At 30.9% G+C, this 24,364-nt stretch overlaps 2 protein-coding genes across 2 annotated transcripts; one reads left to right on the forward strand and one right to left on the reverse strand.

The window, feature by feature from the left end:
• The first annotated feature begins 315 nt into the window (after positions 1-315).
• On the forward strand, positions 316-4,029 carry LOC21396256 (uroporphyrinogen-III C-methyltransferase). Its single transcript, XM_024164936.1, has 5 exons — positions 316-953; positions 1,424-1,501; positions 1,605-1,674; positions 2,260-2,537; positions 3,254-4,029. The coding sequence occupies exons 1-5, from the start codon at positions 426-428 to the stop codon at positions 3,404-3,406; spliced, it is 1,107 nt and encodes a 368-aa protein (XP_024020704.1). The 5' UTR covers positions 316-425; the 3' UTR covers positions 3,407-4,029.
• Positions 4,030-5,043: 1,014 nt separating this feature from the next.
• LOC21396257 (O-fucosyltransferase 20) lies at positions 5,044-8,673 on the reverse strand. The gene is made up of 6 exons (XM_010097095.2): positions 7,975-8,673; positions 7,217-7,385; positions 6,790-6,879; positions 6,409-6,692; positions 6,039-6,297; positions 5,044-5,620 (listed from the first exon to the last, which is right to left on the reverse strand). The coding sequence occupies exons 1-6, from the start codon at positions 8,631-8,633 to the stop codon at positions 5,384-5,386; spliced, it is 1,698 nt and encodes a 565-aa protein (XP_010095397.2). The 5' UTR covers positions 8,634-8,673; the 3' UTR covers positions 5,044-5,383.
• Positions 8,674-24,364: the final 15,691 nt, after the last annotated feature.

Below are 24,364 nucleotides of genomic sequence, written 5' to 3' on the forward strand. Positions count from 1 at the left end.
AAATGATCTTAAAATTTAAAATTCAAGATAACTGAGAATAATCTAAGAAAAAAAGAGTGAGAGATAAGGAAAGAGACAAAACCGTCTCTCTCCAAGGCAGTAAAAAAAAATTAAAAAACAAAACAAAACAAAAGTTGTCTCTTTTAAGCTCCAAGAAGCTACTCTAATCGACCTCCTGCGCCTCCTCATCCCCCCCAAGAGTCCCAGCACAACTCCTACACCAAAACTCCAAACCAAACACAAACTCTCTCTCTCTCTCTCTCTCTCTCTCTCTCTCTCTATATATATATATATATATACTCTCTCTCTCTCTCTCTATACTCTCTCTCTCTCTATATATATATATATATATTCACACATATATAAACTATATATACATACCCAAATACACAAACCCCACAAGCACAAGGCACAGACTTTCTACAATGGCTCTTGTGCACAAGCTTCAATTCCAATCTCCCGCTACACCCCATTTCGGAACCCGCACCCACTTTAACCCAAAACCCATTTCCTCTCTCCACCTCCATTCTTCTTCTCCCTTCACAGAAAAACATTCCATCGAAAGATACCAGAGAGACCAATGGATCTACCAGAACCAACAACAGCAACAACAACCCATTTCTTCACCGGATTTCGACTCGGCGAGAGAAAACGACATCGCGTTGCAGCTGCCGGAGCTGAAGAAGCTCCTTGGCGTGCTGAGAGAGAAGAGGCGAGAGAGAGGAGGGTGTGGTGAGGGTGACGGTGAAGGGTGTTGGCCCGGGAATGTGTTCTTGGTGGGGACAGGGCCGGGGGACCCGGAGCTTCTGACGATGAAGGCGGTGAGAGTGATAAAGGGCGCTGATTTGTTGTTGTATGATCGGTTGGTGTCGAATGATGTTTTGGATTTGGTTGGTGGTGATGCTAAGCTTCTTTATGTTGGGAAAACTGCTGGCTACCATAGCAGAACCCAGGTAAAGTTTTTTGCATTTTCTTTTTTTGAGATTTGTGTTTGATTTCTGAGTAGATTTCTGAGATGGGTTTGTTGGTCAATCTTTTATATTTCCATTTTTTGGGTATTTGATTGAGAACCAAGTTTTTTTTTTTTTTTTTTTTAAGATTTTTTTTTTATTTCTAAGTATTTCTGAGATGGGTTTCTGGGTAACTATTAAATTTTAATCCTTTTGGGGGGCGTTTTGGTTTCTGATTGCAAAATGTGATTAGCTTGGTATCATAGCAGAACCCTGGTAATTTTTTCCCTTCTTTTTTGGAATGGTGTTTGATTTCTATTTTGATTAGTGTTTTTTTATTGCATAATGTTGATTATTATTGGGATTTAGGTTCTCTTGATCTATTGATTTGATTGCACATGCAGTTTTGGCAGTTGAGAATTTCTTGAATTAGGAAAGTGAATAAATATTAATTTTTTTAAATGGTTTTTCAGGAGGAGATACATGAATTGCTATTGAGTTTTGCTGAAGCTGGGGCTACTGTTGTCAGACTTAAAGGAGGGGATCCACTGGTAAGCAATGACATATTATTTGGAGCCTTTAGTTTATTAGATATTTTTCCTGTTATAATTCAATGTGTATAGTTTTCTATAACATCTAATTTTGTGTCATTAGGTGTTTGGGAGGGGTGGAGAGGAAATGGATTTTCTGCAACAACAAGGGATTCAAGTTAAAGTTATTCCAGGTATTTAGCTTTGGAAAATTATTATTCTAAATTCCATTATTTAGTTGAACTCATATTTAAATTCATTACATGCATGACATATTTGCCATGGCTTTGAATAGAAACAGTTGTGACATAAAATGTTCATAATGTTCATAAATTCAAGTTTTTAGGATAGTTGCGTTGTCAATAGCTTAGCAATCTTTTCTTTTTCATTCAAGTCATAAGAAGAAAGGACCCTGTGTTGTACAATTTGCCTTAGTCACTGCAACACTTTCTTCTCTCTTCACCGTATCACGTAGACTACCACACATTCAGAACCGGGATGAGATTGGCAGTGAAAAGAAACTAATAGGAAATTGGATTTCCACAGAACAGTTAAAACCTCCCATATTTCTTTGCGAAAGAATAAACAAACAGGTCGCTACTGTAGATGCAAGGATGTTAGAACTCTTTTTCCACCCCAGTTGGGGAGTGGTTGCTCTTCCAAGTGCCTAAGAACTCTGGACACTTTTGTGTGAATTTTTGTTTTTTGGAAAGCTGCTTCTTTGTACCTTGATCTGAGATTAAATGCATTACGTGATTCTAATGTTCCTTGTTTTGTAGGAATCACTGCTGCTTCAGGAATAGCTGCGGAGCTGGGGATTCCATTGACTCAACGAGGTATGGCAAACAGTGTCAGATTCCTCACGGGACACTCGAGGAAGGGAGGAACAGATCCTCTGTTTGTAGCAGAGAATGCAGCCGACCCTGATACGACCTTGGTGGTTTATATGGGTTTGTCGACTCTCCCTTCTCTTGCATTAAAGTTGATGCATCACGGTCTGCCATCAAACACGCCGGCTGTTGCAGTGGAACGAGGCACCACGCCTCAACAACGCATGGTAAGCATGGTCCTTGTCTAAGTAATTGTGTATTTTTCTTTTCCTTTTTAAAAACATAAGTTCTGAGATAAAAAAGATTTACAAAAGGACAAGTTGTGCACAAAGGAAAACAAATAAGAAATACAAAGGTCCATTAGGCAGATACCTGAACATCTTAGTTATAGAATTCCACAAGGAAGCCAAATATCGAGTATTTTGAGCACTGTGGTGAAGCTATACCTCAAAAAACTTCAAAAATTGATCTGATTTGTTTAATGATTTGGAATAAAATCAATTAAGGGCCCTTTCGAAGGTATACTCAAATCATGATTTGGGCTCATTGATAGGAACTTTGTGAGAGAAAATTTTAGAATTCAAACTCTGTGAGATACAAAACACTGTAGCAGAATCATGATTTGGGTTTGAGTACAACTTCCAAACAACCCTTTAAAATGTGGCTCTGGGATTATTATGTTAGCATCATTTTCCACTCTTGTTGTAATCAGATATGTTGTATTGCAATATTGAAATAAATAAATAAATAACAAGGACATGCATTTTTAAGCTGCAATATCATTTCTTATTTGAATTTGGACAAACCACTTGAACTTGTGGTAACTTCTTTATAACTTGTAGTAATTATACTGAATACCTTTGCATTGAAAATTTCCTATGCAAATCAAAGCTTGTTTTAGGCTCCGATAATGGTACCATTGTCATTTTGGGGGAAAATGCAGGCCTTTGCGGAATTGAAGGATCTTGCCGGTGAGATTGCGTCGGTAGAGTTGGTTTCTCCTACACTGATCATCATTGGGAAAGTGGTCGCACTTTCGCCTTTTTGGCCGCACCCTGTAAAAGAGGCATCTTCCTGCTTGACAGAGGTTTTATAGCCATTTCTGTGTATTTGCAGAGGCTTCACAGAAATTTGCCATAAGACAGGTTATTTTGGTTGTTAAAGCCTCTGGTCCACGATGAATACATTCTTCCATGGAGGATCTTAGAGGTGCAGTAGTTACTGCCAACAAGACAAATTTTTTTTTTTTTTTTTTTTTTTTTTGAGATTAATTGGAACAGATTCTCTTCCAATTAGGTAAACTCTAGTAAAGTATATACAGATTCTTTTCGGGAGCAACGGAGTGATCAGGACTTCGCTGCACCAGTCAAGTTTTGTACCGGAGAGGAATTCATATTCAGTGCTCCGGATCGCGAATTAGACGTTTCGTTTGCTTGCAAGCAACCAGAGAGAGCAAGCCCTTTTGGCATGAGGCTTACTACTAATTATTAAAGTTAGGAATTCTTTCTGTGGTTCATTATCTGATAATTCTGATTTGATGTAATGCTCAACTTTTTCTTCAATAATTATTTCACAATCTTACCAGCTAAAATTTGCAGTATTGGCTCTTAAGAGTGTCTATGCCAGCTAAAAGTGCTATATGAGGAAATTCTAGATGGGAACTGTCATTTTACCCTTTTTTTCTTTTTTGTTCTGATTATTGGTTTTGTATGTATAAAACAACCACCCATTTTTCATGATTGATTGGAAATGTAAAGGTTTTATTATCCTTGCAAGTTTATGTTATTTGGCTACACTGGTTTTGAGTTTTGAGTTTTGAGTGGCAATGGAAGTTGCAACCTGAATGATGCTTCTTAGTTAATTCTCACATGTTTTCTTTTATTGGTTCGTGATTCGTTACAGTATTTTCTCTCACAAAAAATATACAGAAAACGAGAATAATTCTGAATTCATGAACTAGACGTCCTCTAAGATTGCATTTAGTATGAGGGTTTAAATTAGAATGGTTTTAATTTTAGAATTAGAATCATGATTATAATTTGAACTTTTGAGTCTAAACTATAGTTCTGGAATTAAAATCAGAATCAGAGGTTTGAATCATTCAAAATTAAAGGGAGGTGATTTTATTGTTTAGAATGGTTTTAATTTAAAACATTACATCAAGATTTAAATCTAAAATAGAAATATCTAAATCAAACACTAATTTTTAAGAATTATTTTTTACATTTTGTAAATAAACAAAAGGTTGAACCAAAGTCATAATTTCGATTGTAAAACCCTCGTACCATACGCAACGTAACTCTATTGTTTGTGGTTCTGCACTTGGCATAACATATCCTCTTTATTAGCAGTTCGCAATTCGAGACCGCTAAACCGTTAGATTTATCACAATCGAAAAAGGTAAATAACAACGCAAACTTATTGAGTTGAAGATATGAAGGTCTAAACTTATGCTATGCTAATATTTTTTTTTTTCCTTTTTTCCGCTATCTAATAATTCTATTATTTTCATTCTCTGGCAGCCATTGCGATTACTTATAAAACACAAGAGAAACTCATGAACAAGACCAGAAGAGAGATTATTGGTAACTTGCCATGATTATACACAGCATACAAAACTATACACTTACACGTATACATTATATATATATATATATATACGTTCTATAATACATAGTTGTAGACTCAGAACAAAGAATTAAATAAAAGGAAAAAAAAAAAAAAACCCTGTAATACCGTGTAATAATTTTATTCCTTCTATATAAAGAATTAAAGAATGAACTCTATCATCTACTTTACTGTCCTTTCATGGTGTTCCAATCTTGCCTCACAAGAAATAATTTCATGTAATACCGAGTGAACTTGCGAAGAAAGGGTGATGGCAAGAACCGGCCATGAAAAAAATTCAGACGCTCAACGAATAGTCATCGCCCCAAAGAGGTACCGCTCGTCATCAATGGGGCTCCAATCCAATGGAATTCACAAAATATGGTCTAGAATAGATTATCCTGGAAGCATTTCTTGTTGCAGACCAAGTAGTAGTATCATTGTTGGAATGCCTTTGGCAACAAACTCACGAGCGCGAATGAGCGTGGGAATCGTTGCACATGCACTCGGGGACAGGATACTTTGTGACATCCCTTCCGGTTTTGCTTGTCCTGTGTTCCGGCTGTCCTAAGGACTCGTGGTGCAAAAACTTTATGATCCTCTTGAACTCTGCTTCTGGAAGAGAAGAGTTTAGAAAATGAGGAAGCATTTGTCTTTTGTTTGGAGTTATGTACTTCTTGTGCCCTGCATAGGCTCTGTGACCCTGCACAAAAGATTAAATCCCACTTGGTAAGAAGAGAGTTAATTGCTACTCTTTTGAAAATTAAAGGACTAAATTACCAATAAAAAAAATTTCAAGGACAAAAGTGTCAACCCATGATAAATTTTGAGGAGCACTCGATAAGTATACAAGCATAAACCTATTCACGGACTAGACTATTTTGTAAATTTAAGGGCAAAATTACGAAGAAAAAAGATTTCAAGAACGAAAGTGCTAATCGACGAGAAGTTTAAGGGGCACTTTCGAAGGTCGCAAAGACTCTTCTATCCTCTAAATTAGACTATCAGAATTACAGCTACACAAATTTTATGGAATACTCATTTCCTTTATTTTTCAAAAGCATTTTATTAAGCAAACAAATGGTTAACAAGTTATGAAAAGTTGTTGATGGTGACTGTACCTGGATGGCATGGCCCATATTTCCCCCATGAGAAGGCATGAACACATCACTATTCTCAGAGACAATATAGTCAATAGCTGCCTTGACCGAAGCTCGATTAGCGAATGGTTCTAGCTCCCCGGGCAAAGCAAGATCTTCCTTGTTGTAGAAGTTTGGGAATTCGCGTGTTAACGGTAGCAAAGCTTCATTTCCACCTAGTGGTTGCCCACCAGCCCAGTATATTCTTGCATTTCTTGGAGCTCCTAGGGCTTTAAGCAGTCTAAAAACATATGACAAACACATTAATCACAAGGACTTGATCCAAAGAAAACTTTTAGTACCAATTTATGATTAGAAAAGATATATTCACAAGTCAAATGTGAATTCTTACCTAGTCACTTCCAAGGCATTCAAAGGACAAAGACCTGCGAGCTTTCTGTCATGGTAAGTCATGTTAGATCTCGCAGTTAGGAGTTCAGGTCGCCGTTTCCTCTCGTAGTTCACTATCTCATCAAATTCGGGGCTTAAACCAGGAAGACAACCGGTCCTCACCCACACATCCTTCTCCATTCGGAGGTGCAGGGCAAGGTAAGGTCCTTTGCTCCGCATCCTCTCCGCTAGCTTGTTACCGAGTACCAATATGGGTGGGGCAAACCTCAATGCATGAAACGCAACCTAAAACCACACGAACACAAGATCATAAGGACTTAAAACTCGAAGATTTTTATGGTGACAAAACAATACTCAAATTTTTGTATGTGTTGTGCTATACCTTACAACGAAGCTTCTGAAGATCAGAAGGAAGATCCGTAGAGAGTCTTGAATCAAGACCCCGTAAAAGCAAAACTCCATCCCTGTTGATCTGCAAAAAAGAATGCGAATTAGCACCTGCTAAACTGTTTTCGTGCCAAAGAAATCATAAGCACTAACAAAAATAGAACTAAAAATGGGACCAACAAACAAAACAAACTAGCTCTTAACCACATATAAGCTAAAGAACAAGGTCACAAGGCCCACACCAAAGTAGCTTCAAACTCAAATAACCAAATAACAAGGTGTGGGACATTGATGCCTAATAACAAACCAACACTAGTAACAGAGGGAAACATTTCCTTATCCATTACTTCTATCACGCCGATGATTCTAACTAGCCCGAATCAATCGAGAAAAGGAAAGATAGCGCGAAATAATAATCTTACTCGTTTTAGATAGCGGGATCGAATCCAATTGGGGGAGGCGTGAAGCGGAGTCCGCTTCTCTTCCACAGGCCGTGTCATGATATGCGTCGACGGCAGCGACGAGACCACACGCACGTCATCTGCAAGAACTCTCTTGAAGTGGTCCAAGTCAAATATATCAGAGAACTCACTGCAAACAACGGAACAAAACAGAGAAAACAGATATTAATCTCCAAAAATTGTTCATAAAAAAAAATAAGTAACGCATCAAAAGGAATCTAAAACATAGAAGATTCCAACGAAATAAACAAAGTAATTTTCCAACATTATTAGGGGCAAACATCGATTTTTAAGGAACCCATAAAACTAAATAGGAAACTAATTAAACCCAACAAAAACAAAAACACACCAAAAGTGTTCCACTGAAAGAAACTATAGTAAATACCATAGCTTGAAAAAGTAATTAACAAGCAAAACATAACTTATTTAACCCCAACAAAAAAATAAATAAACAAAAAATTACACATTAAGGACCAAAAACTGAAAATGAAGACATCAAAAGGATTCTAAAATCATGAAAACAAAAACACATCAAAAGTGTTCATTTACTTATAACCCAAAACTAAACACAATAAAATACACATTAAGGACCAAAAACTCAAAATCAAAGCACTAAACATCAAAAGGATTCCAACAACAAAACCAACCCAGAAAACTAAAAGAAGAGCTAAAATAGAAAGTAGATTTTTTTTTTGTGGTATCGTTTTTGTACAACTTACCTCTCATCTCCCCAAATGACGTTGACTTGCAAAACGGGAACGACAAGAGCAGCACCAAGAATCCTGGCAATAACAACGGCATCAACAATCTGATTCCTCTGCTGGTTCATCCCACCATTAACGACAACAATCAGGTACTTTCTCCTGTCGTTTACAATCCTTTCACTTGCCTTTCTATACTCCTGGCTGAACCCCAAACACGGCCTATATCCCATCCCATTCGGCTGCTTCCAAAACTCACTCTTTCTCTCGTCGTTTTCTTCCACCATCTTGGTCTCCGACAACCTGCTGTCTCTCTCCTCGCTCGAAACGACAGCCATTAGCTTGTCATTTTTGGTGAACCCCCCATTTGGGATTAGACCCATTTGGTGTTGCTGGTTTTGTTGTTGAGTTGTTAGACATGGAGATAAAGGCTCGAGATTTAAGCCGAGTTTGAGCATGCCCAGAAGACAGAAAATGAAGATTGTCAAGAACCAGAATCTTGGGGTCCTTGAGAAGCTCGAAAATAGCTTAAAAATATTGGTCTTTGAGAACGAAAAAGAAAAAGATGAAGATTTTTTTGTGGGAGAAACGAGAAGAGATTGGAGAGAAGATGAAGATAAGGAGCTTATTATCTGAGAAGGGACAGAAATGTAAGAAATCTTCTTCTTCTTCGCCATAGCCTAAGAAAAAATTACTAAAAACGTTTTGTTCTTTGTAATGTTGAAGAGAAAACAAGAAGAACCCGGCTTTTAGCTTGAGAGAAAGAGAGGTTTTTTAGGAGCTTTTTAGAGAGAGAAAGAACTGAGAAGGAGGACAGAAGAGAGAGAAAGAGGAGAGAGAGAGCTGTCAGAAGAAGGAGAGAAAGAAAACAGGCGGCGGGAACGCGAAGTTCTGATTAGTGCTGTACGCGTTTGTATTATTTATATATATTTGTATTATTACGACCAAATGGAAGAAGCTCTCTGTTTTTTATTTTTTTTAATAAAAAAACTGTAAAAGTCTTTTCTTTTTTTTTTGGCTGACATTTTTTTAATAGTCTTGTCTGTGTAGGGACTTCAACGTAACATGTGAAAAGAACTTCTTTTTATTATGAAAGAAGAATTTCTGCGATTAGAATGTTGTGACAAAATGTATCTCTAACATAATCAGACCACATTAAAATAAAACAGTCCAAAACAATTCTCAATTATAACAATTTTTTTTTTTGTTATCCTACGTCCTTTTACTGTAAATTAAATCAAATTACTATCAAAATAAAAAGAAATATTAAATTTTTTTACTAATCAAATCTAATATTAATTTAAATAAGACAATTCAGATCTATGCAATACAGATTTATTGAGAATTTTTGCTATTACTGTTGTAAATATTATTATTATTATTATTATTATTATTATTATTATTATTATTATTATTATTATTATTATTAGTGTTATATTCTAGTAGAATTTTGTATTTGGTGTGTTGTTTGTTTAATAGCTCTATGTTTTTTTTTTTTGTTAGACAACCCTATCCTAATAAAACTTTTATAATGTTTCGGAGGATAAAACTAAGATTGTTTGTCTAGATTATAATGACAATTAAGTCCTATGTTTTGTTGTTTCTTTTATGGAAGTGATTAGTTCCATATGTTTAAAATCTATATAACATTTAAAGTAAATTTTCTGGTGAAATTATGAATGATTATAGAGCATCTCTCTATTAGTATCATTATAAAATGTGGATAAAGTGGGGAAATGCGTCCATTAATAAAACCTTATATTCTTAAATTCTTTCCTTCCAAGATCTTTCTTTCCCTTTTTTTTTTTTTTTTTTTTTTTTTTTTTTTTTTTCCTATTGGAATGCATTTAAAATGCCATTAATATTTGCCTTGCCGCTAGCATTGTAATAAAAAAGAATTTACTTTATCAATGTAAATAAAAAACTTTGAGTTGAAATATTGTATAGTACAATTTTGTAAAATATAACTACAATTTTTTTAATTAATTCTTTGTTTCTTCATGTTCTTAAATATTAAAGAAAATATCTCATAACTGAAACTTTTAAGTCAACCTCTTTGATATCTTCCTTAAATATCTACTTTTTTTAAAAGAGTACTTATTAATATTATTAATGTCATGTTATTACACTATATAGTTAGGCAAAACGGAAAGACAATAATAGAAAGAAGACCCTTTTTTTTATAATTATAAAACCAAAAACCAATAATGAAGGCTCTAAAAAAGAACACTCAAAAAAAGATTTTTCAAAGGAAAACAACAAATGATAAAAGGGTATTTTGGTAAAAAGGAATTCATGGAACTTTTTAAAAGAATAAGGTGACGTTTGGTTTATGTATTCAGAATTATGATTCAGAATCATTCTCATTTTACATATATTTTTTGTGAGAAAAAACACTGTAGAGAACCATTAATCATGATTCAGAATCAGGGACGAATATAAGAAATAAACGTCCCCATTAATTTTACCGAATAGAGTTTAAAATTTAAGTTTTATTACAGCAAAAAACTTTAAAAAATAATCATATTTAATTTTTTTATTATAATAAAAATTTTTCACATAAAAAATTATATCTTAATTCAAATTAAAAATTTAAATAAGTGAATTAAACGGGATCTAAGTGAGCTAAGAGAAGAGAATTATTGGGCAAAGAAGAACCGTGAAAAACAAAATAAATCCAAGAAGTATGCGTGTCGTGTTGTGGAAATGCCGGCTGTCAAAGCAATATAAATAAATAAATAAATTCAGAATAAAAAGAAAAAAAAATTTTAAAAATTTGAATAGAAGAAGACTTGTTCATTTTGTTAATTCGAGTTTAGAATTTGAGTTTTGCTACAGTAAAAAGTTTTCACAAATAATCACATCTAATTTTTTTATTACAGTAAAAAATTTTCATATAAAATTATATCTCAATTCAAATTAAAAACTCAAATTAACAAATTAATTGAATTAAAAATTTGAATAAGCGAACGGCCGAATTGAAAAAGGTGACCTGCAAGTTTCTGCCGCTATTCCACTGCTTGTCCGAGTGTGCAAGTCATTTTACAGACAAATAACAGCCTGGCTATTGCTGGTGGACCCGGTCCTCCACCTCCTTTATATGTGCCCTACAAATTCTAGCTAGCACAACCCCCAACTCTAAAATAATAGAGCTTTTTTTATTTTTTTTTTGTTTTTAAAAAAATATGGTTTTATAGTAGGTTCTTATACTAGCAGTAGTATAGCATTAGTTAGAGTATTCATTCTCTGATTTAAATTATAATTTATAATTTGTTACAGTATTTTTTTTTATAAAAAATATATATAAATAAAAAATAATTTTAATTCATGAAACAAATATGTTCTAAACATTTTAAAATGAAAAAAATACACAATATTATATTTAATGAAAATGAAAAAGTATGTCAAATATACGATTTTTTATACATATTTAACTGCTAAAAAATAAAAACCTATTGATAGTTTGTTTTTGCACGTTCGATAATATAAATCTTCTTATAAAAACAATAACAGAACATTGTTAGTGATGCATCCTCACATGTATACCAGGCAGAAGGTACTGTATTACCAATAGTGATACGTTAAAAAGAAAAAAAAAAAAGAGATATTCTATCTTCTATTAAAAAAAAAGACGAAGAAGAAAAAGAGAGATATTTTATTTGGCATATAATAAGAGTCTATATAACCTCAATAAAATTTGATAAAATAATAAACTCAAAACTATAAAATACCCTTTTTATATTGGACCGTTCATGTAATGCTATTTTGATATGATTTTGCTAAAAGCATAATGTTAAGAAATACATGTTTATCAAAAAATAAAAAAATACACTACTAGTAGTTGTTGTACATATAACTTAATAGTAAATGTACAATCTGTTTTCAAATTTTAACTCAAAAATTCAAGAATATATTTATTTACACAATTCAAGTAATAATTTAAATTATATATATAAAAAAATTAAATTTAAATTTTTATAAAAAAATACTTTAATAATAAGACTTGAATTATAATTTGAATTCTCTCTACTTTTATTTGAAAAAAAAAAACAAAAAACAACAGAATAATAGCAGAAATACCCTACAAGGAGGGACCCACCATAATAATAGGTTCTTCTTCCCATAATCTCTAACTGCCAGCTGGAAACCACTGTTGCTTTTCCACGCTGGCACCTGCTGCCACATGGCAGACAGTGACTTATCAACGCATTGCCACATGGGCTTTTCCCTTGAATTCTGAGTTTTTGCTCATTTTGGCAGTTTTTGTGGGGTCCATTTAAGAGTTACTTCGTCCGAGGTTCTTGGGACCAGAGTTGGGGGCCGAAAAAGTGGATAATGCCTCTTTTCAGTTCTTGGTTTAACTTTTTAGTCCCGTTCACTTCGCTGATTCAAATTTTTAATTCGAATTAAGATGTAATTTTATATGAAAACTTTTTACTGTAGTAAAAAAGTCAAATGTAATTATTTATAAGAGCTTTTTACTGTAGCAAAATTTAAATTCTAAACTCGAATTAATAAAATAAACGGGGCCTTTATACTTCCTTTTAATTGGACCGCATAAAACGCTGTCTTTTATTTTTATTTTTTACTTTTAACTTTTGAGTAGAATAAAACCCTTTAAATATCAATATATGGGTAATTCTTTTATTGCAGTAACGGAAAAAAAAATTAAAAAAGCACTAATTTTAATTATTTTATTTTATATTGGTACAACATGAGTAATTAAAACTAGCTCAATTGGTGTTTAATAAATATGTAGTTATTTTTAATGCATTATATAACGGATGATGAATACTGTAAAAATTATGAAGAACATCAATACTGTCAAACAACACAATTACTAAAAGAGTGATTCTACTCACATCCTATTATTTTCTCCACACTTCTATTTCAATTGAAATTTCTTATTATAATAAAACTTTCACATAAAATGACAAAAAAAGACAATTATAATAGACAAATACATAATTAACTGTATTACAAAAAAATCCAATTATAGCTAGGGTTTTTTCTTTTTTTTTTCCCCCTCTCTGCACCCCACATGTCATATCTCTAAATTATAAGCTTATGTTATTTTGCATGTGTTTATTTAAAATTCATATACGTTAATTTTTTCTATTTATTGTATGTATTTATTTACTTTTTTCTCGTCTAGTGTTTATATCTCTTTTGCTAATCATTTCATTTTTTAAGACTAATTATTTCGTTTTTTTTTTTATAAACTTAAGCTGATTGCTGGTTTTTTTTTTTTTTTTTTTCATTCTTTTTGCTCATATGCTTTTTAACAGGTTTTGCATTTTTTTCACCAGTTTGCCATTGGTGATCATTGTACATATTCGTATAATATAATTATGTTACCGTTTCGTTTAACTTATTTATTATTTTTGAGTTGTTTTGCGGTTTTTTCTATTTGAATTGTTTATTTTTCTTTTTTTTATTTACTTGTATCATTTTATTTTACATTTTTAAAATAAAATGGTAAGTGTGAAGAGAAAAATAAAATTGTCTAAAATTAATCTTTATTTAAATAGTTAAGGTTAATTTTAAAATAACAAAAGTGTGTAAAAAATAAATTTCACCATTTAAAAATTTTGAAGAGTGTTTACGTAGTTAAGAAAGGAGTGTAAAAAGTAAAATATAATTTGTGAATAAGACCCTCATTAATAAAAAGTGAGTCATAAGCTCTATCCATCAGCCATAATATGTGAAACTCACGTTCTATTAAATATTAATATTTTGTTTATACACCATTCATGTTTCAACATCGTTATTTTCTAGAGTTATTGGAAAAGTTTAACGTGAAAATAACATTAAAAGAAAAACATGACAATGGTTAAAACACATTTCTTTCTTAGTACTAATAAAAGGGAAAAAGAAAACACGACTATTTAATAGACGAATGATAATTTATATTAGCATACGGTGAATCTTATATGTAAACGAAAATCTAGAATAATGCACCCTACAAGAAGGCATAAATATTCATGTTCAATTTATGGTAGGACATTTTCTCATACGCAACATACCGGTCAGAGTTTTTGGGCTTGTTCTTTTGAGTGAAAAACTCAAAAAAAAAGGTAACTCAAGTTACAATTTTATTTGAGTTCATGTTCTTTTAAGTTTAAATTCGAGTTTAAACTCGAGTTTATGACTAAAACTCGAGTTCAAGTTTCCCCTTCAACTCGAGTTTAGAAACTCGAACTCAAATTAATGAACAGTATTTTTTTCCTATTTTTAAAAATGCTATAACTTTTTCGTTTTAATTCTTATTGAGATAATTTTTTTTTTCTATGCGTTGACAACGAAAAAACGAATAAAACACGACCCATATACCCTATTAAAATTTTCCATCAGCATTGAGTTTTTATTAAAATACTATCTAAATACAAATTCAAGTTTTGACTCACTCAAACACAAATTCAAAAAGATTCTTATCTCAAACTATAACTCAAATGTACACAACTAAACACAAACTCAAGTTACAAGTTCAACTCAAATTATAACTCAAATTCAACTCAAGAATTATACTCAAATTAAGTTAAACTCTAAAAGAAGAAGCCCTTTGTTATCAGTATAAAAATTTTAAAAGAATGATAACAAAATTAAAGAAGTGGTTAAGGGAGATTGATTCCCTTTTTTTCTCGTTTTCTCTAATAAAAAAGAAAAACAAGAGCATTAAACTCATAACAGAAATTAAAAGAAAGATCCAAAACATTCTTGATCAGTACTACTCAACATACTCATAAGTGGAGGTATAATGAGTACAGATCCTTCTTTTTTTCCCTTCTAAAAACGTGTCGCTTGGAATTTAGAATGGAGTTTTGGTCCATTTAGAATAATTCCTCCCCATGATAGTTCATTATCTTTGGTCGTTATTGGAGTTTCATATGTGAATCACTTTAAATTATAGACAACCGTCAAATGCGCCCAATTGTTTTTACACGTCTTTCCTTCTGGAATATTAATCATTTTCATGCCAAAAAAATATCCATCATTTTCATGGACACTTACTTCTATAATTATACCCCTTTTTGTATTTTGAAATGGAAAATTAACTTTAGATGTCAACATTTAATTACCAATACTTATATATATATATATATAATTTTTTTTTTTGAGAATTTGGGTGAGTGGGATTTAAACTCTGTCAAAATGGTAAATTTATTATTAGATTCATGTGAATACATTTAATTATATTATGTAAAAACTTATTTTTACATATATGCAATAGTTTCTCCTTAGATAATACTTAACACAGTAGCTACTTTTATTTTCTCCTCATAGCATTTAAATTCAACTACGATTGTGATACATTGAACATAATCAAACCATTTCTCTTTCTTCATTTTCATTTAGGAAATCAACCAATTCACACTGTAAATATACTATATATATATATATATGTGACGACATTATAACCACCCTTTGACCTTTTTTTTTTCCTCATTTCAAAGAACCTTCCTCCAAACTTTTACAAATAAAACTCGTACTAATTTGTCACTAAGAATTGGACAGACAAAAACAAGTGGAGGATTAACTAACAAGACCAAACTAAAACCAAAGCCAATATTATCAATTGATAAGTGAATATGAAATTGACAATTTTTGTGTGTGGAAAATGAGTGATTGGGAATGGACTAAAAAAAAAAAAAAAATCAAGCATTAGGTTCAGATGGCGGCGTTTGGGGCACGCAATTCTCAAAGTCAATTACAAAACAATTTATACATTCTTTTCTCGTTGCTAGAGTTGGACCAACACAATACACAAAAGTGATATAACCACACACATATTTCTCAGAGAGAAAGAGCCCCAAACGCTAACTCCAAAAGTTGTCCCTATTGTCATTCTTGTTTGAGTGTCGCACTCTAACATCGATCGTATGATTTAAATCGGACGTGGTTATAATACAGAGCACTCTTATACATTCTTGTAACGATTTGAGATAATTAAAAATCTTCATTACATATATAAAATGTAGGTGGGACCATATATAGTGAGACTCACCATTATATGAGTGTAGCGATTTATTTTCTTTAGGATAAATCACATTTTTATAGAAAATAAGTATATGCTTCTTAAAGAATATTCTTTGGTCCAACTCCTATATTATAGGGTCTTATTATTTTTTTTAATCGTATGGATACACATAGGATGCCTTTATTATAGAATTTCCTTAAAGAATTTAATATTCAAGTAAGAAAAATAATAATTCTATGATAGAGAAAATAAATACTCTAACTATAATGCACAAGCACAACTCTAAGACATCAAATCATATTAAAAAAGAAAAAATTAAGATAATTTATCAATATTTTACGGTTCGAAGTTTCATAACCACAATTAATATTGAGTTTTCTTGCTCAAATTCCATATACTCAAGTTTAAAGCAAAAACTAATAACAAACATGAAATAATATGTTATGCAACATTTCATTACTAATTCTAGTTCATTTATTAATGACGTTTTTGTTAATTGTCAATGTCATTAAAGTTTGTGGTAGAGATTTTAGGTCCCAATTCCTTTCAAGGATTCAATTATGGTACTGGCAGCTCTTGGGTCCCAAGCTTTCACAACAATTAATATCCAGAAAGTTGGGATAAAAACAGGAGGAAAAAAAGGAATAAATTTTTCATTGGCCAAGGAAAAAAAAAAAAAAAAAAATATATATATATATATATATATATATATCCACCAATGGTAGTTTGGTCAAACATTATGGTCAGGCTCTTTTGAGCCAACCATAGTCTAGGAATTGCTTTGGAAAGAGACTCTTTTAAAAATCTCACGTGTATAGCCTTTTTCTTGTAGAACTTTTCTTGTGTTATTATTATTATTTTTTTAATGCAAACCCACGTGTAGCTTCATTAACCAAATAAAAAAGTTACTTTGCTATGTCCTTACTCCTTATGGTCGCGTAAAATATAGAAAGGTAGAAAAGTAATGTTCAAGCTTTTTTTTTTCTTTTTTTTTTTTCCTAATATTTCCATGTTGGAGAAAATATGATAGACGGGGCTTTTTAAACCTTATTTCTAGTAAAATTCAACAATTTTGTTAAATTAGCAAATAGTTTATTTTTAAACTGATTCTTTAATTCGTTGATTTATTTTTGATAAATTATTGATTGATAAATCATTGATTAATTGTTAAATTACCTAAATTATTGATTCTTAAATTTTTAGGAAATGGGCAATTTTTTAACAAAACAAAAGGGTGCACATATATATTAGAAAAATAATGTGCTTTCAAGCTTTGTGGATAAATTATATATATATATATATATATTCAAGGTGAGGTGAAGAAAAATAACACATATATTAGAAAAATGATATATCTTACAATTTTTTTCCTTCAACATTTGAATTTATCATAATAACGAGAATTCTTTTGCTGATATTGATAAGCTTGCGGCTCAGGCTCTTCAGATTGAAGATTTTTCATTGGGAGATGTCCATGTCACATTTTTTGTCTCCTCTGATTAATCGAGACATGTCTTTGCTCTCGTATACATATTTTCTTGAAATGATTGTCTCTTTGCGTTACTTTTGAATTCTTTTGTTTTAGGGCAATTTTTAAAAATACTCCTTAAAATATAGTCTCATTTTATTTTTACTCTAATATATATTTTTATTTTTTAAATTAAAATTAGTTAAGGAGTAAAGTTTTTTAATAGGAGTATTTTTAATAAGTCATGTATTTAAAAAGATAGAAATTGTAATTTTCTTTTGTACATTTTTCTCTTTTAATTCTTAAACTTTGCAATTCTTTTTTAGTTAATAAATTTGAGTTAGGTAGTGTATGATGGATTTGCTGTTAGGTGCCAACCTAGATAGGATCTTCTTGCTTTTTCTGATTTTGGTTTCTCCTTCTCTTCATTTCTTTTAAGTTATAATGAAGAAGAATTATTCTTATTACACAACAAACAGATCTCCAATTCTAAGCGTCATCTAAGCTATTAGAAAATCTTATTTGAGCATTATTGTATATAATATATATATATATATATATATGGGTGTAGTTTTAATGGTTATTCTGATACTTATTAATGAGTATCATTATTTTAGCTGTAAGATATTAATCCGATGGTTATAATAAATTATATAGTTGACTAAAAAAAGTTATGATAATTAATGTAATTGGATTCTTATCACGTCACGTCATTAGATTTCTATATTTGATGGTAACCCCCGATAGAAACGTAACCATTGAAAACTCATATATATATATGTATGTATACACAAGTTATGTACGTTTTAATGCTTACTCTAATATTTATCCATAGATAAGTATCATTTTTTTAACCATAAGATACTAATATGACAGTTGTAAAAAATTGAATAGTTGACAAAAAAAAATTATAACAATTATTGAGATTAAGTTTTTATTAGCTACGTCATTAAATTTTTATATTTGATTAGTAACTATTACGAAAATGTAACCATTAATGAAAACTTGTCCCTATATATATAAATATCTAAGCCTCATCTAAGCCAAAAGAAAATCTTATTTGAGCCTTACTAAATATATATATATATATATATATATATGTGTGTGTGTGTGTGTGTGTGTGTGTGTGTGTGTATATATATATATGTAAGTATGTATGCATACGCCACATATATACAATACAATATAATTGTACATATATACTCACACATACATATATATGATGTATGTATGCATATGATGTGTGTTCCACTGTGTGCACATATATATATATATTCACATTCATAGTTTGAAAGCATTACCATTTTCCAGCCACTTCAAAGAAAAAAAATTATAGGTTTCTGAAATCCCTCTCATTTTTCTTTTCATTAGTTTGTTCTTTAATTATTTGATTTATTTTTGGCCTACCTCAAACTCACATCAGATGTCGCATGAAACAGGATTCTGATAATTTTGAATACTGAAATGAAAGAGATAGAAGGGGAAAAAAAATACATATACGAGTGAAACCACTCAAAAGTCGAGTTTCATATTTATTTTGTTGGAATAGTCCCAACTTCGTGATGCATTCCTTATTTTTTCTTTATAATTTTCCTTAACTAATGTATTGGGTTTTTAATAAATTTTTCTAAAATGCATGATTTGTTATTCTCAATACACCTAAATTTCTCACTATTTATATATAATTAATTCCCAGGAAACATTTTTATATTAATAATAAGCTACATACCTTACGTAATACCCTGGAAATTAATAGAAAACAAAAAATGAGGTCGTAATGATAAGTACATGCTGCGTGTGGAAGTTGAAATGCAGGGATCATGGCGTTATCAAAATGTGAATAAACAATTTTAAGTGATTATTTTATAAAATGAGCAACAAAAAAAAAAAAAAAAAAAAAAAAAAAAAAAAGAGAGAGAGAGAGAGAGAGAGAGAGAGAGAGAGAGAGAGAGAGAGAGAGAGAGTGATTATTTTATAACCCCACTACCAATACAAGCAGCAACTTCCTTGATGTGCAGACAACTTAACTACAACATTCGTAAGATTATTGCATATAATATTATAGGTGTTATTAATATATATAAACATTACTTATAGTTAATTAGTGTCTTATTAGATATTCATATTCGTGTCATTATCATCGTGACGCTTTGCATCCAATTCACCATAATGAAATCATTCCTCTAGATTTGTTTGCACATGATCCACTTAAAACTCTATTCCTATTATATATATATATATACATATATATTACTATTATATATATATTTATGCCTCAATGACTTTTTTTTTTCCCCACAACAAAAAGAATTGATGATTATGTACAGAGAACTGAAAAAAAAAAGATAACGCATATGAGTAGGGATTTTTTTTTTTGGTTTTTAATTTTTCCATAAATTTATTTCTTTGCCTCCCATGTTTCCCAAGGATTTTTTTTGACCGATTCAAAGTCTGACCTATAGATGGTATTTTTTGAGTTGGCTCGTGGGTTCCATAATATTCGATTTTTTCAGTATGATCCAACTATATAGTATCATCAATATAAAGTTGGAAATTATAATAATTTTATAAATATTGTTGTTGTTTAACAACTTGATTAAAATAGGGTTTAGGTTTTGAATTTAAGTGATTATTGGGTGATTATGATTGCGATATTGCTACCACCAACTTGGTAATTATTTCATTTTGTTAAGTGCAGTAGGTGTACTTCCCCTAATAGCTGGCCATCTGTGGCACTTAATTTGTGCATTTTAATTAACTTGGTCATTTTTCTTGCCTATAATATGATGAGATAGGTACCATTACCAATTAAAATTAGCTCGTGACGCTAACAAACAAATGAAAAATGGAAAATGTCCCTAGATGGCGACCAACAAACTAAAGACCAAAAAGCTTATCCCAAAAGAAAATACTAAAGTCTTGAAGGAAATAATTAATTATTTGAGTTAAAATTGCATTATTCAAGATAATCAATATCGATACTCATTAGTTTGAATTATTTTTTGTGTGGAATTATTATTTAATTAAATTACAAAAACATATCTTTAAATTGTCCATGCTTTTAAAATCTTTAGTTTGTGATATCTTTTAATTGTTTTAATATCATAAAATTTAGACAAAACTAGTTTATCTTGAAAAATTGAATTGATCTAATTTGGGTTTAGGGAAAGGTGTATTAGTTTTCTCTAATTATCAGTATATTATATGAAACATATATAACATATTGACAATATTAATGAGACCACGAAATGCTATCTATGAATTATTTCTTCCACATATATATATATATTTGTTTTGGTAGCAGTTTTGTGTGTGTATATATATATATATATATATATATATATAATTGAGTAGAGAACTTGGTGTAAATGTTGTCTTGCTCGAATGTATAGTAGATGAATGTACGATTATTTCCTTTGGTCTGCAACTGAGTTGCGTAGCTCTTCATTATTCTTTATTATTTATTAGTAAATAATTGCGTTTTTTTTTTTTTTTTTATTGAGGGTCACTTGAATTATTTGTTCACACTCGATATATAACGAAGAAAAAAAATAAACAAAAATGGCGGTTGAGAGGTTGCGATCGTGGGAGTTTAGGTAGAACAATCGTGATCCTTTTCTTCTTACCTCTATTTTTTTTTCTTTCCGTAAAATTATTCAAAACAAATATTATATAAGAATTTGTTTTTTTTTTTTTTTTTTTTCTTTTCGAATTGTATATTAAATTCAATTGCATTGTTCGCAATTTGCACACAGTTAATAACTTATACTAAAAGACGTAAAATGAATCAAAAGGGCCTTCTTGGAGAAGGTAAGTAATTTTTTTTTTTTTTTGAGGTGACAAAAAATTTGAGAAAATAGGAGACAAGATCACCTACTACAACAAACAATGGAATTTGGGGAAGAAAAGTGTAAAAACTGAAGTTGAGATAAAAACAACTTATAGGCACACCTATCTAATACAAGTTCATGTCTCGGAATCACGGCAAATTATCACCCTCAAAATAAAGAAAAAGTAGGGAGTTTTTTTTATAAGATAAAAAAATGAATTACTGTTAATTTTCATTTTCAACCGTTAGATTTATATTAAAAATCTCCTTTCTGCATATTTTTTTAATCTGATATAATTTTAATTAAATTTAACAGTAAAAAATTAACCATAATTTAATCGATAAAGTCTCAAAAAAATAAAGGAAAGCTAAATAAAAGAAAGAAGAAAGGAAGCATATAAAAGAAGAAAAACGAATTAATATTCTTTTTCTCATTATTTATTAAAAATATAGATTTCGAACTACTTTATTCTTGACCATACAAACGAATGGAAAAAGCCAATATACCAATTAATGGCATGATATATATGACAAGTGAAGCCGGCAATGAGTAAACATTACAATCATTACTTTTGTTTTTGTTGTTTAGTACACTTTGAATTGCAAATTCATGATGCTATATTGTATTGACCTTGTTAATATATTGTATAAATTATTAGATCCCCTAAAGCTAAAATTTTTTGAGGAAAAAGATACTTATAGTTAATTAGAGTGGTTGCTATGTGTATACCTGTCCAAATTTTCAATTGCATTTGGTCATTAATTTGGTTTAATCTCTTGCGAAGATTGTATTATTGTTTTTTGTTGGCTAAGATATCATAATATCGTTTTTGAATCTTTAATCAAAGTACCATACTTGTTCATCTTTTCACTTTTGGACCATTATATAGTTTTATTATTACATTCCTTGAGTATAAGACAAGAAAACCATAAGTTTTTTCAACCATGAATTATACATGTCGACACTGTTATTTAGAATGACACTAACAACTGATGAAGCTTTTCCAAGGTTCTCTCAAGTCCCCACTCTTCACAAGTCCCCACTCTTCACATGGTAACCAAAAGTGAAAAAAAAGGAAAACAAAAAGACAACAAAATAAAAGAACCCTTTATTGAACAATTTAAATACAGTCCATATTACCAGTAATCTCAATTTTTAATATTGGATTTAATTAAAATCACAACAGATTGAAAAAATACGTAGAACATATACATTTTAATATAAATTTTAATATAAATCTGACGGCTAAAAGATAAAAAACTATTATGTGATTACCAGATAAATTCCCCAAATACAATTTTAGAACTGAATAAGTTTTGTACCAAGTCTTTCGGGCCATCCCCATGTGATTTCTCTGCAATGTTTTGGTCCGTTTCTCTCCTAGATTACAGAAAGCTTTGAAAATCCCTAGGAACTTGTGTAAAGCAATGTGTGGCATTCAATTAGATTACTCCAGAAAACTATATTTCAATCAAATAATTGAGGACAAGCTGGTGCAAAACATCTAATCCATCAGGATAAGGTGAAAAAACGTGAAGAGAAAATTAGGAAGCCACCCTTCCTGATTCACCTCTTTGGTTTTATGCTCTTTTCTTAAAATTTTGCCCTTTTTAGTTGATCATATCTAGTAAGAGAAGTTAAGGACCGCAGAATCTTGAGGTGTTTAAAGAAATGGCATAAATAATTGTTCGAACCATAACACAAATCTTGAGAAACAATTAGTGATGTTTGGTTCATGGGTTCAGAATCATTCTCGATTTACGTGTATTTTTTGTGGGAGAAAACACTGTAGCGAGTCACGAACCATAACACAATCTTTGCTCCAAACATAAATACAAGTTTTGAAAGAGTGGAAAATAAATATTATATATATAGACTATTATTGTCTTAAATTCGGAAATCATACTGTACGAGAGACGTAACATATTTCATATAAATTTGTAACATGGTAATACTTAACAAGTTACATGTAACATGGCAGTAGTTTACATTTTATTGCATGTTAGACTTAAGCATAATGTGTATTACACAGACACACAGATGATGTTACACATGCGAACAAAAAATATTATATTTATCGGACTGATACGGCCGTCGGACTGAAGACATTTCCTATATAAGCATTATGAATCTCGATTTTTTTTCTTACGAAGTAGTTTAACTATTTTGTTTATTGTAGTATATTGCTTGTCAATCGGTTTTATCACTTATATTATTTTCCGTTAGTTGAATGAACATACTGCATTTATTCAAATAATGAATTAAATAAAAAAAAGCCCATGTGTGGCTTGTTTGATGGGCATGCCACGATCCACAAGTTTTCACTTTATATACAGCATAATTAAGAGGGCTTCCTATTTGCCTCATAGCAATAATGTGACGGACATAAAACTGTCATGTATCTATCGTATTGAATAAAGAAAAATGGATCAATTCTCTATTTTTTTTGCACTTTATTATTTTTATAGAGACCAAAAAACACAACATTGCCTGTACAATGACCTAGTTGTCATACTCTTCTTCATTATTATCCGATCCAATGTAGGACACTAAATCGATGCCCGAGGGCGAATTCGGAAGTTTAAATAGGCGGTCTTCTTGTTTTTGCCAAAACAAATTAAAAATGTGTTGCCCCAAAACATTATGGCCCCATGTCAATAATGGCATTTAAGCTGATCAAAAGTGTTTTTGATAAAATGATTGGATAAGCAGATGTGGATGACTGTATAACAAGGAACCTTAACAGAGATTGCTTAGAACTGAGGAAGCAAAGCAAAGGCCAGTCCATGTTCTTTTCATGTGAGTAATGTCCCCTTCCCATGTGCATTTATTTTTGTGTCCTACCTTAGCTAGTTCTCTTTTAGTGGCTGCCATTTACTCAACTCATTTTTTGTTTGGCTCTTGTGCACTTTTTTTGCTTTTAGGGGGGGCCTAAGTTTGTCCTTGAAGAATGTACAACTTTTTTTTTTTTGGTTACTTTTGAATATTATTTGGAGTTAAATAACTTGGTAGTGACGAGGGAAATTCATGATCCTATACATATAATTTTTAAAATGAATAGACGCATTGTGAAAAGAAGTGTAGGCGTGAAAAGAAGTGAAGTTAAAAGGAATAGGAGTCCCCAAGAAGCAA

Source organism: Morus notabilis, unplaced genomic scaffold (genome assembly GCF_000414095.1).
Source record: "Morus notabilis unplaced genomic scaffold, ASM41409v2 Scaffold555, whole genome shotgun sequence".
Lineage (NCBI taxonomy): Eukaryota > Viridiplantae > Streptophyta > Magnoliopsida > Rosales > Moraceae > Morus > Morus notabilis.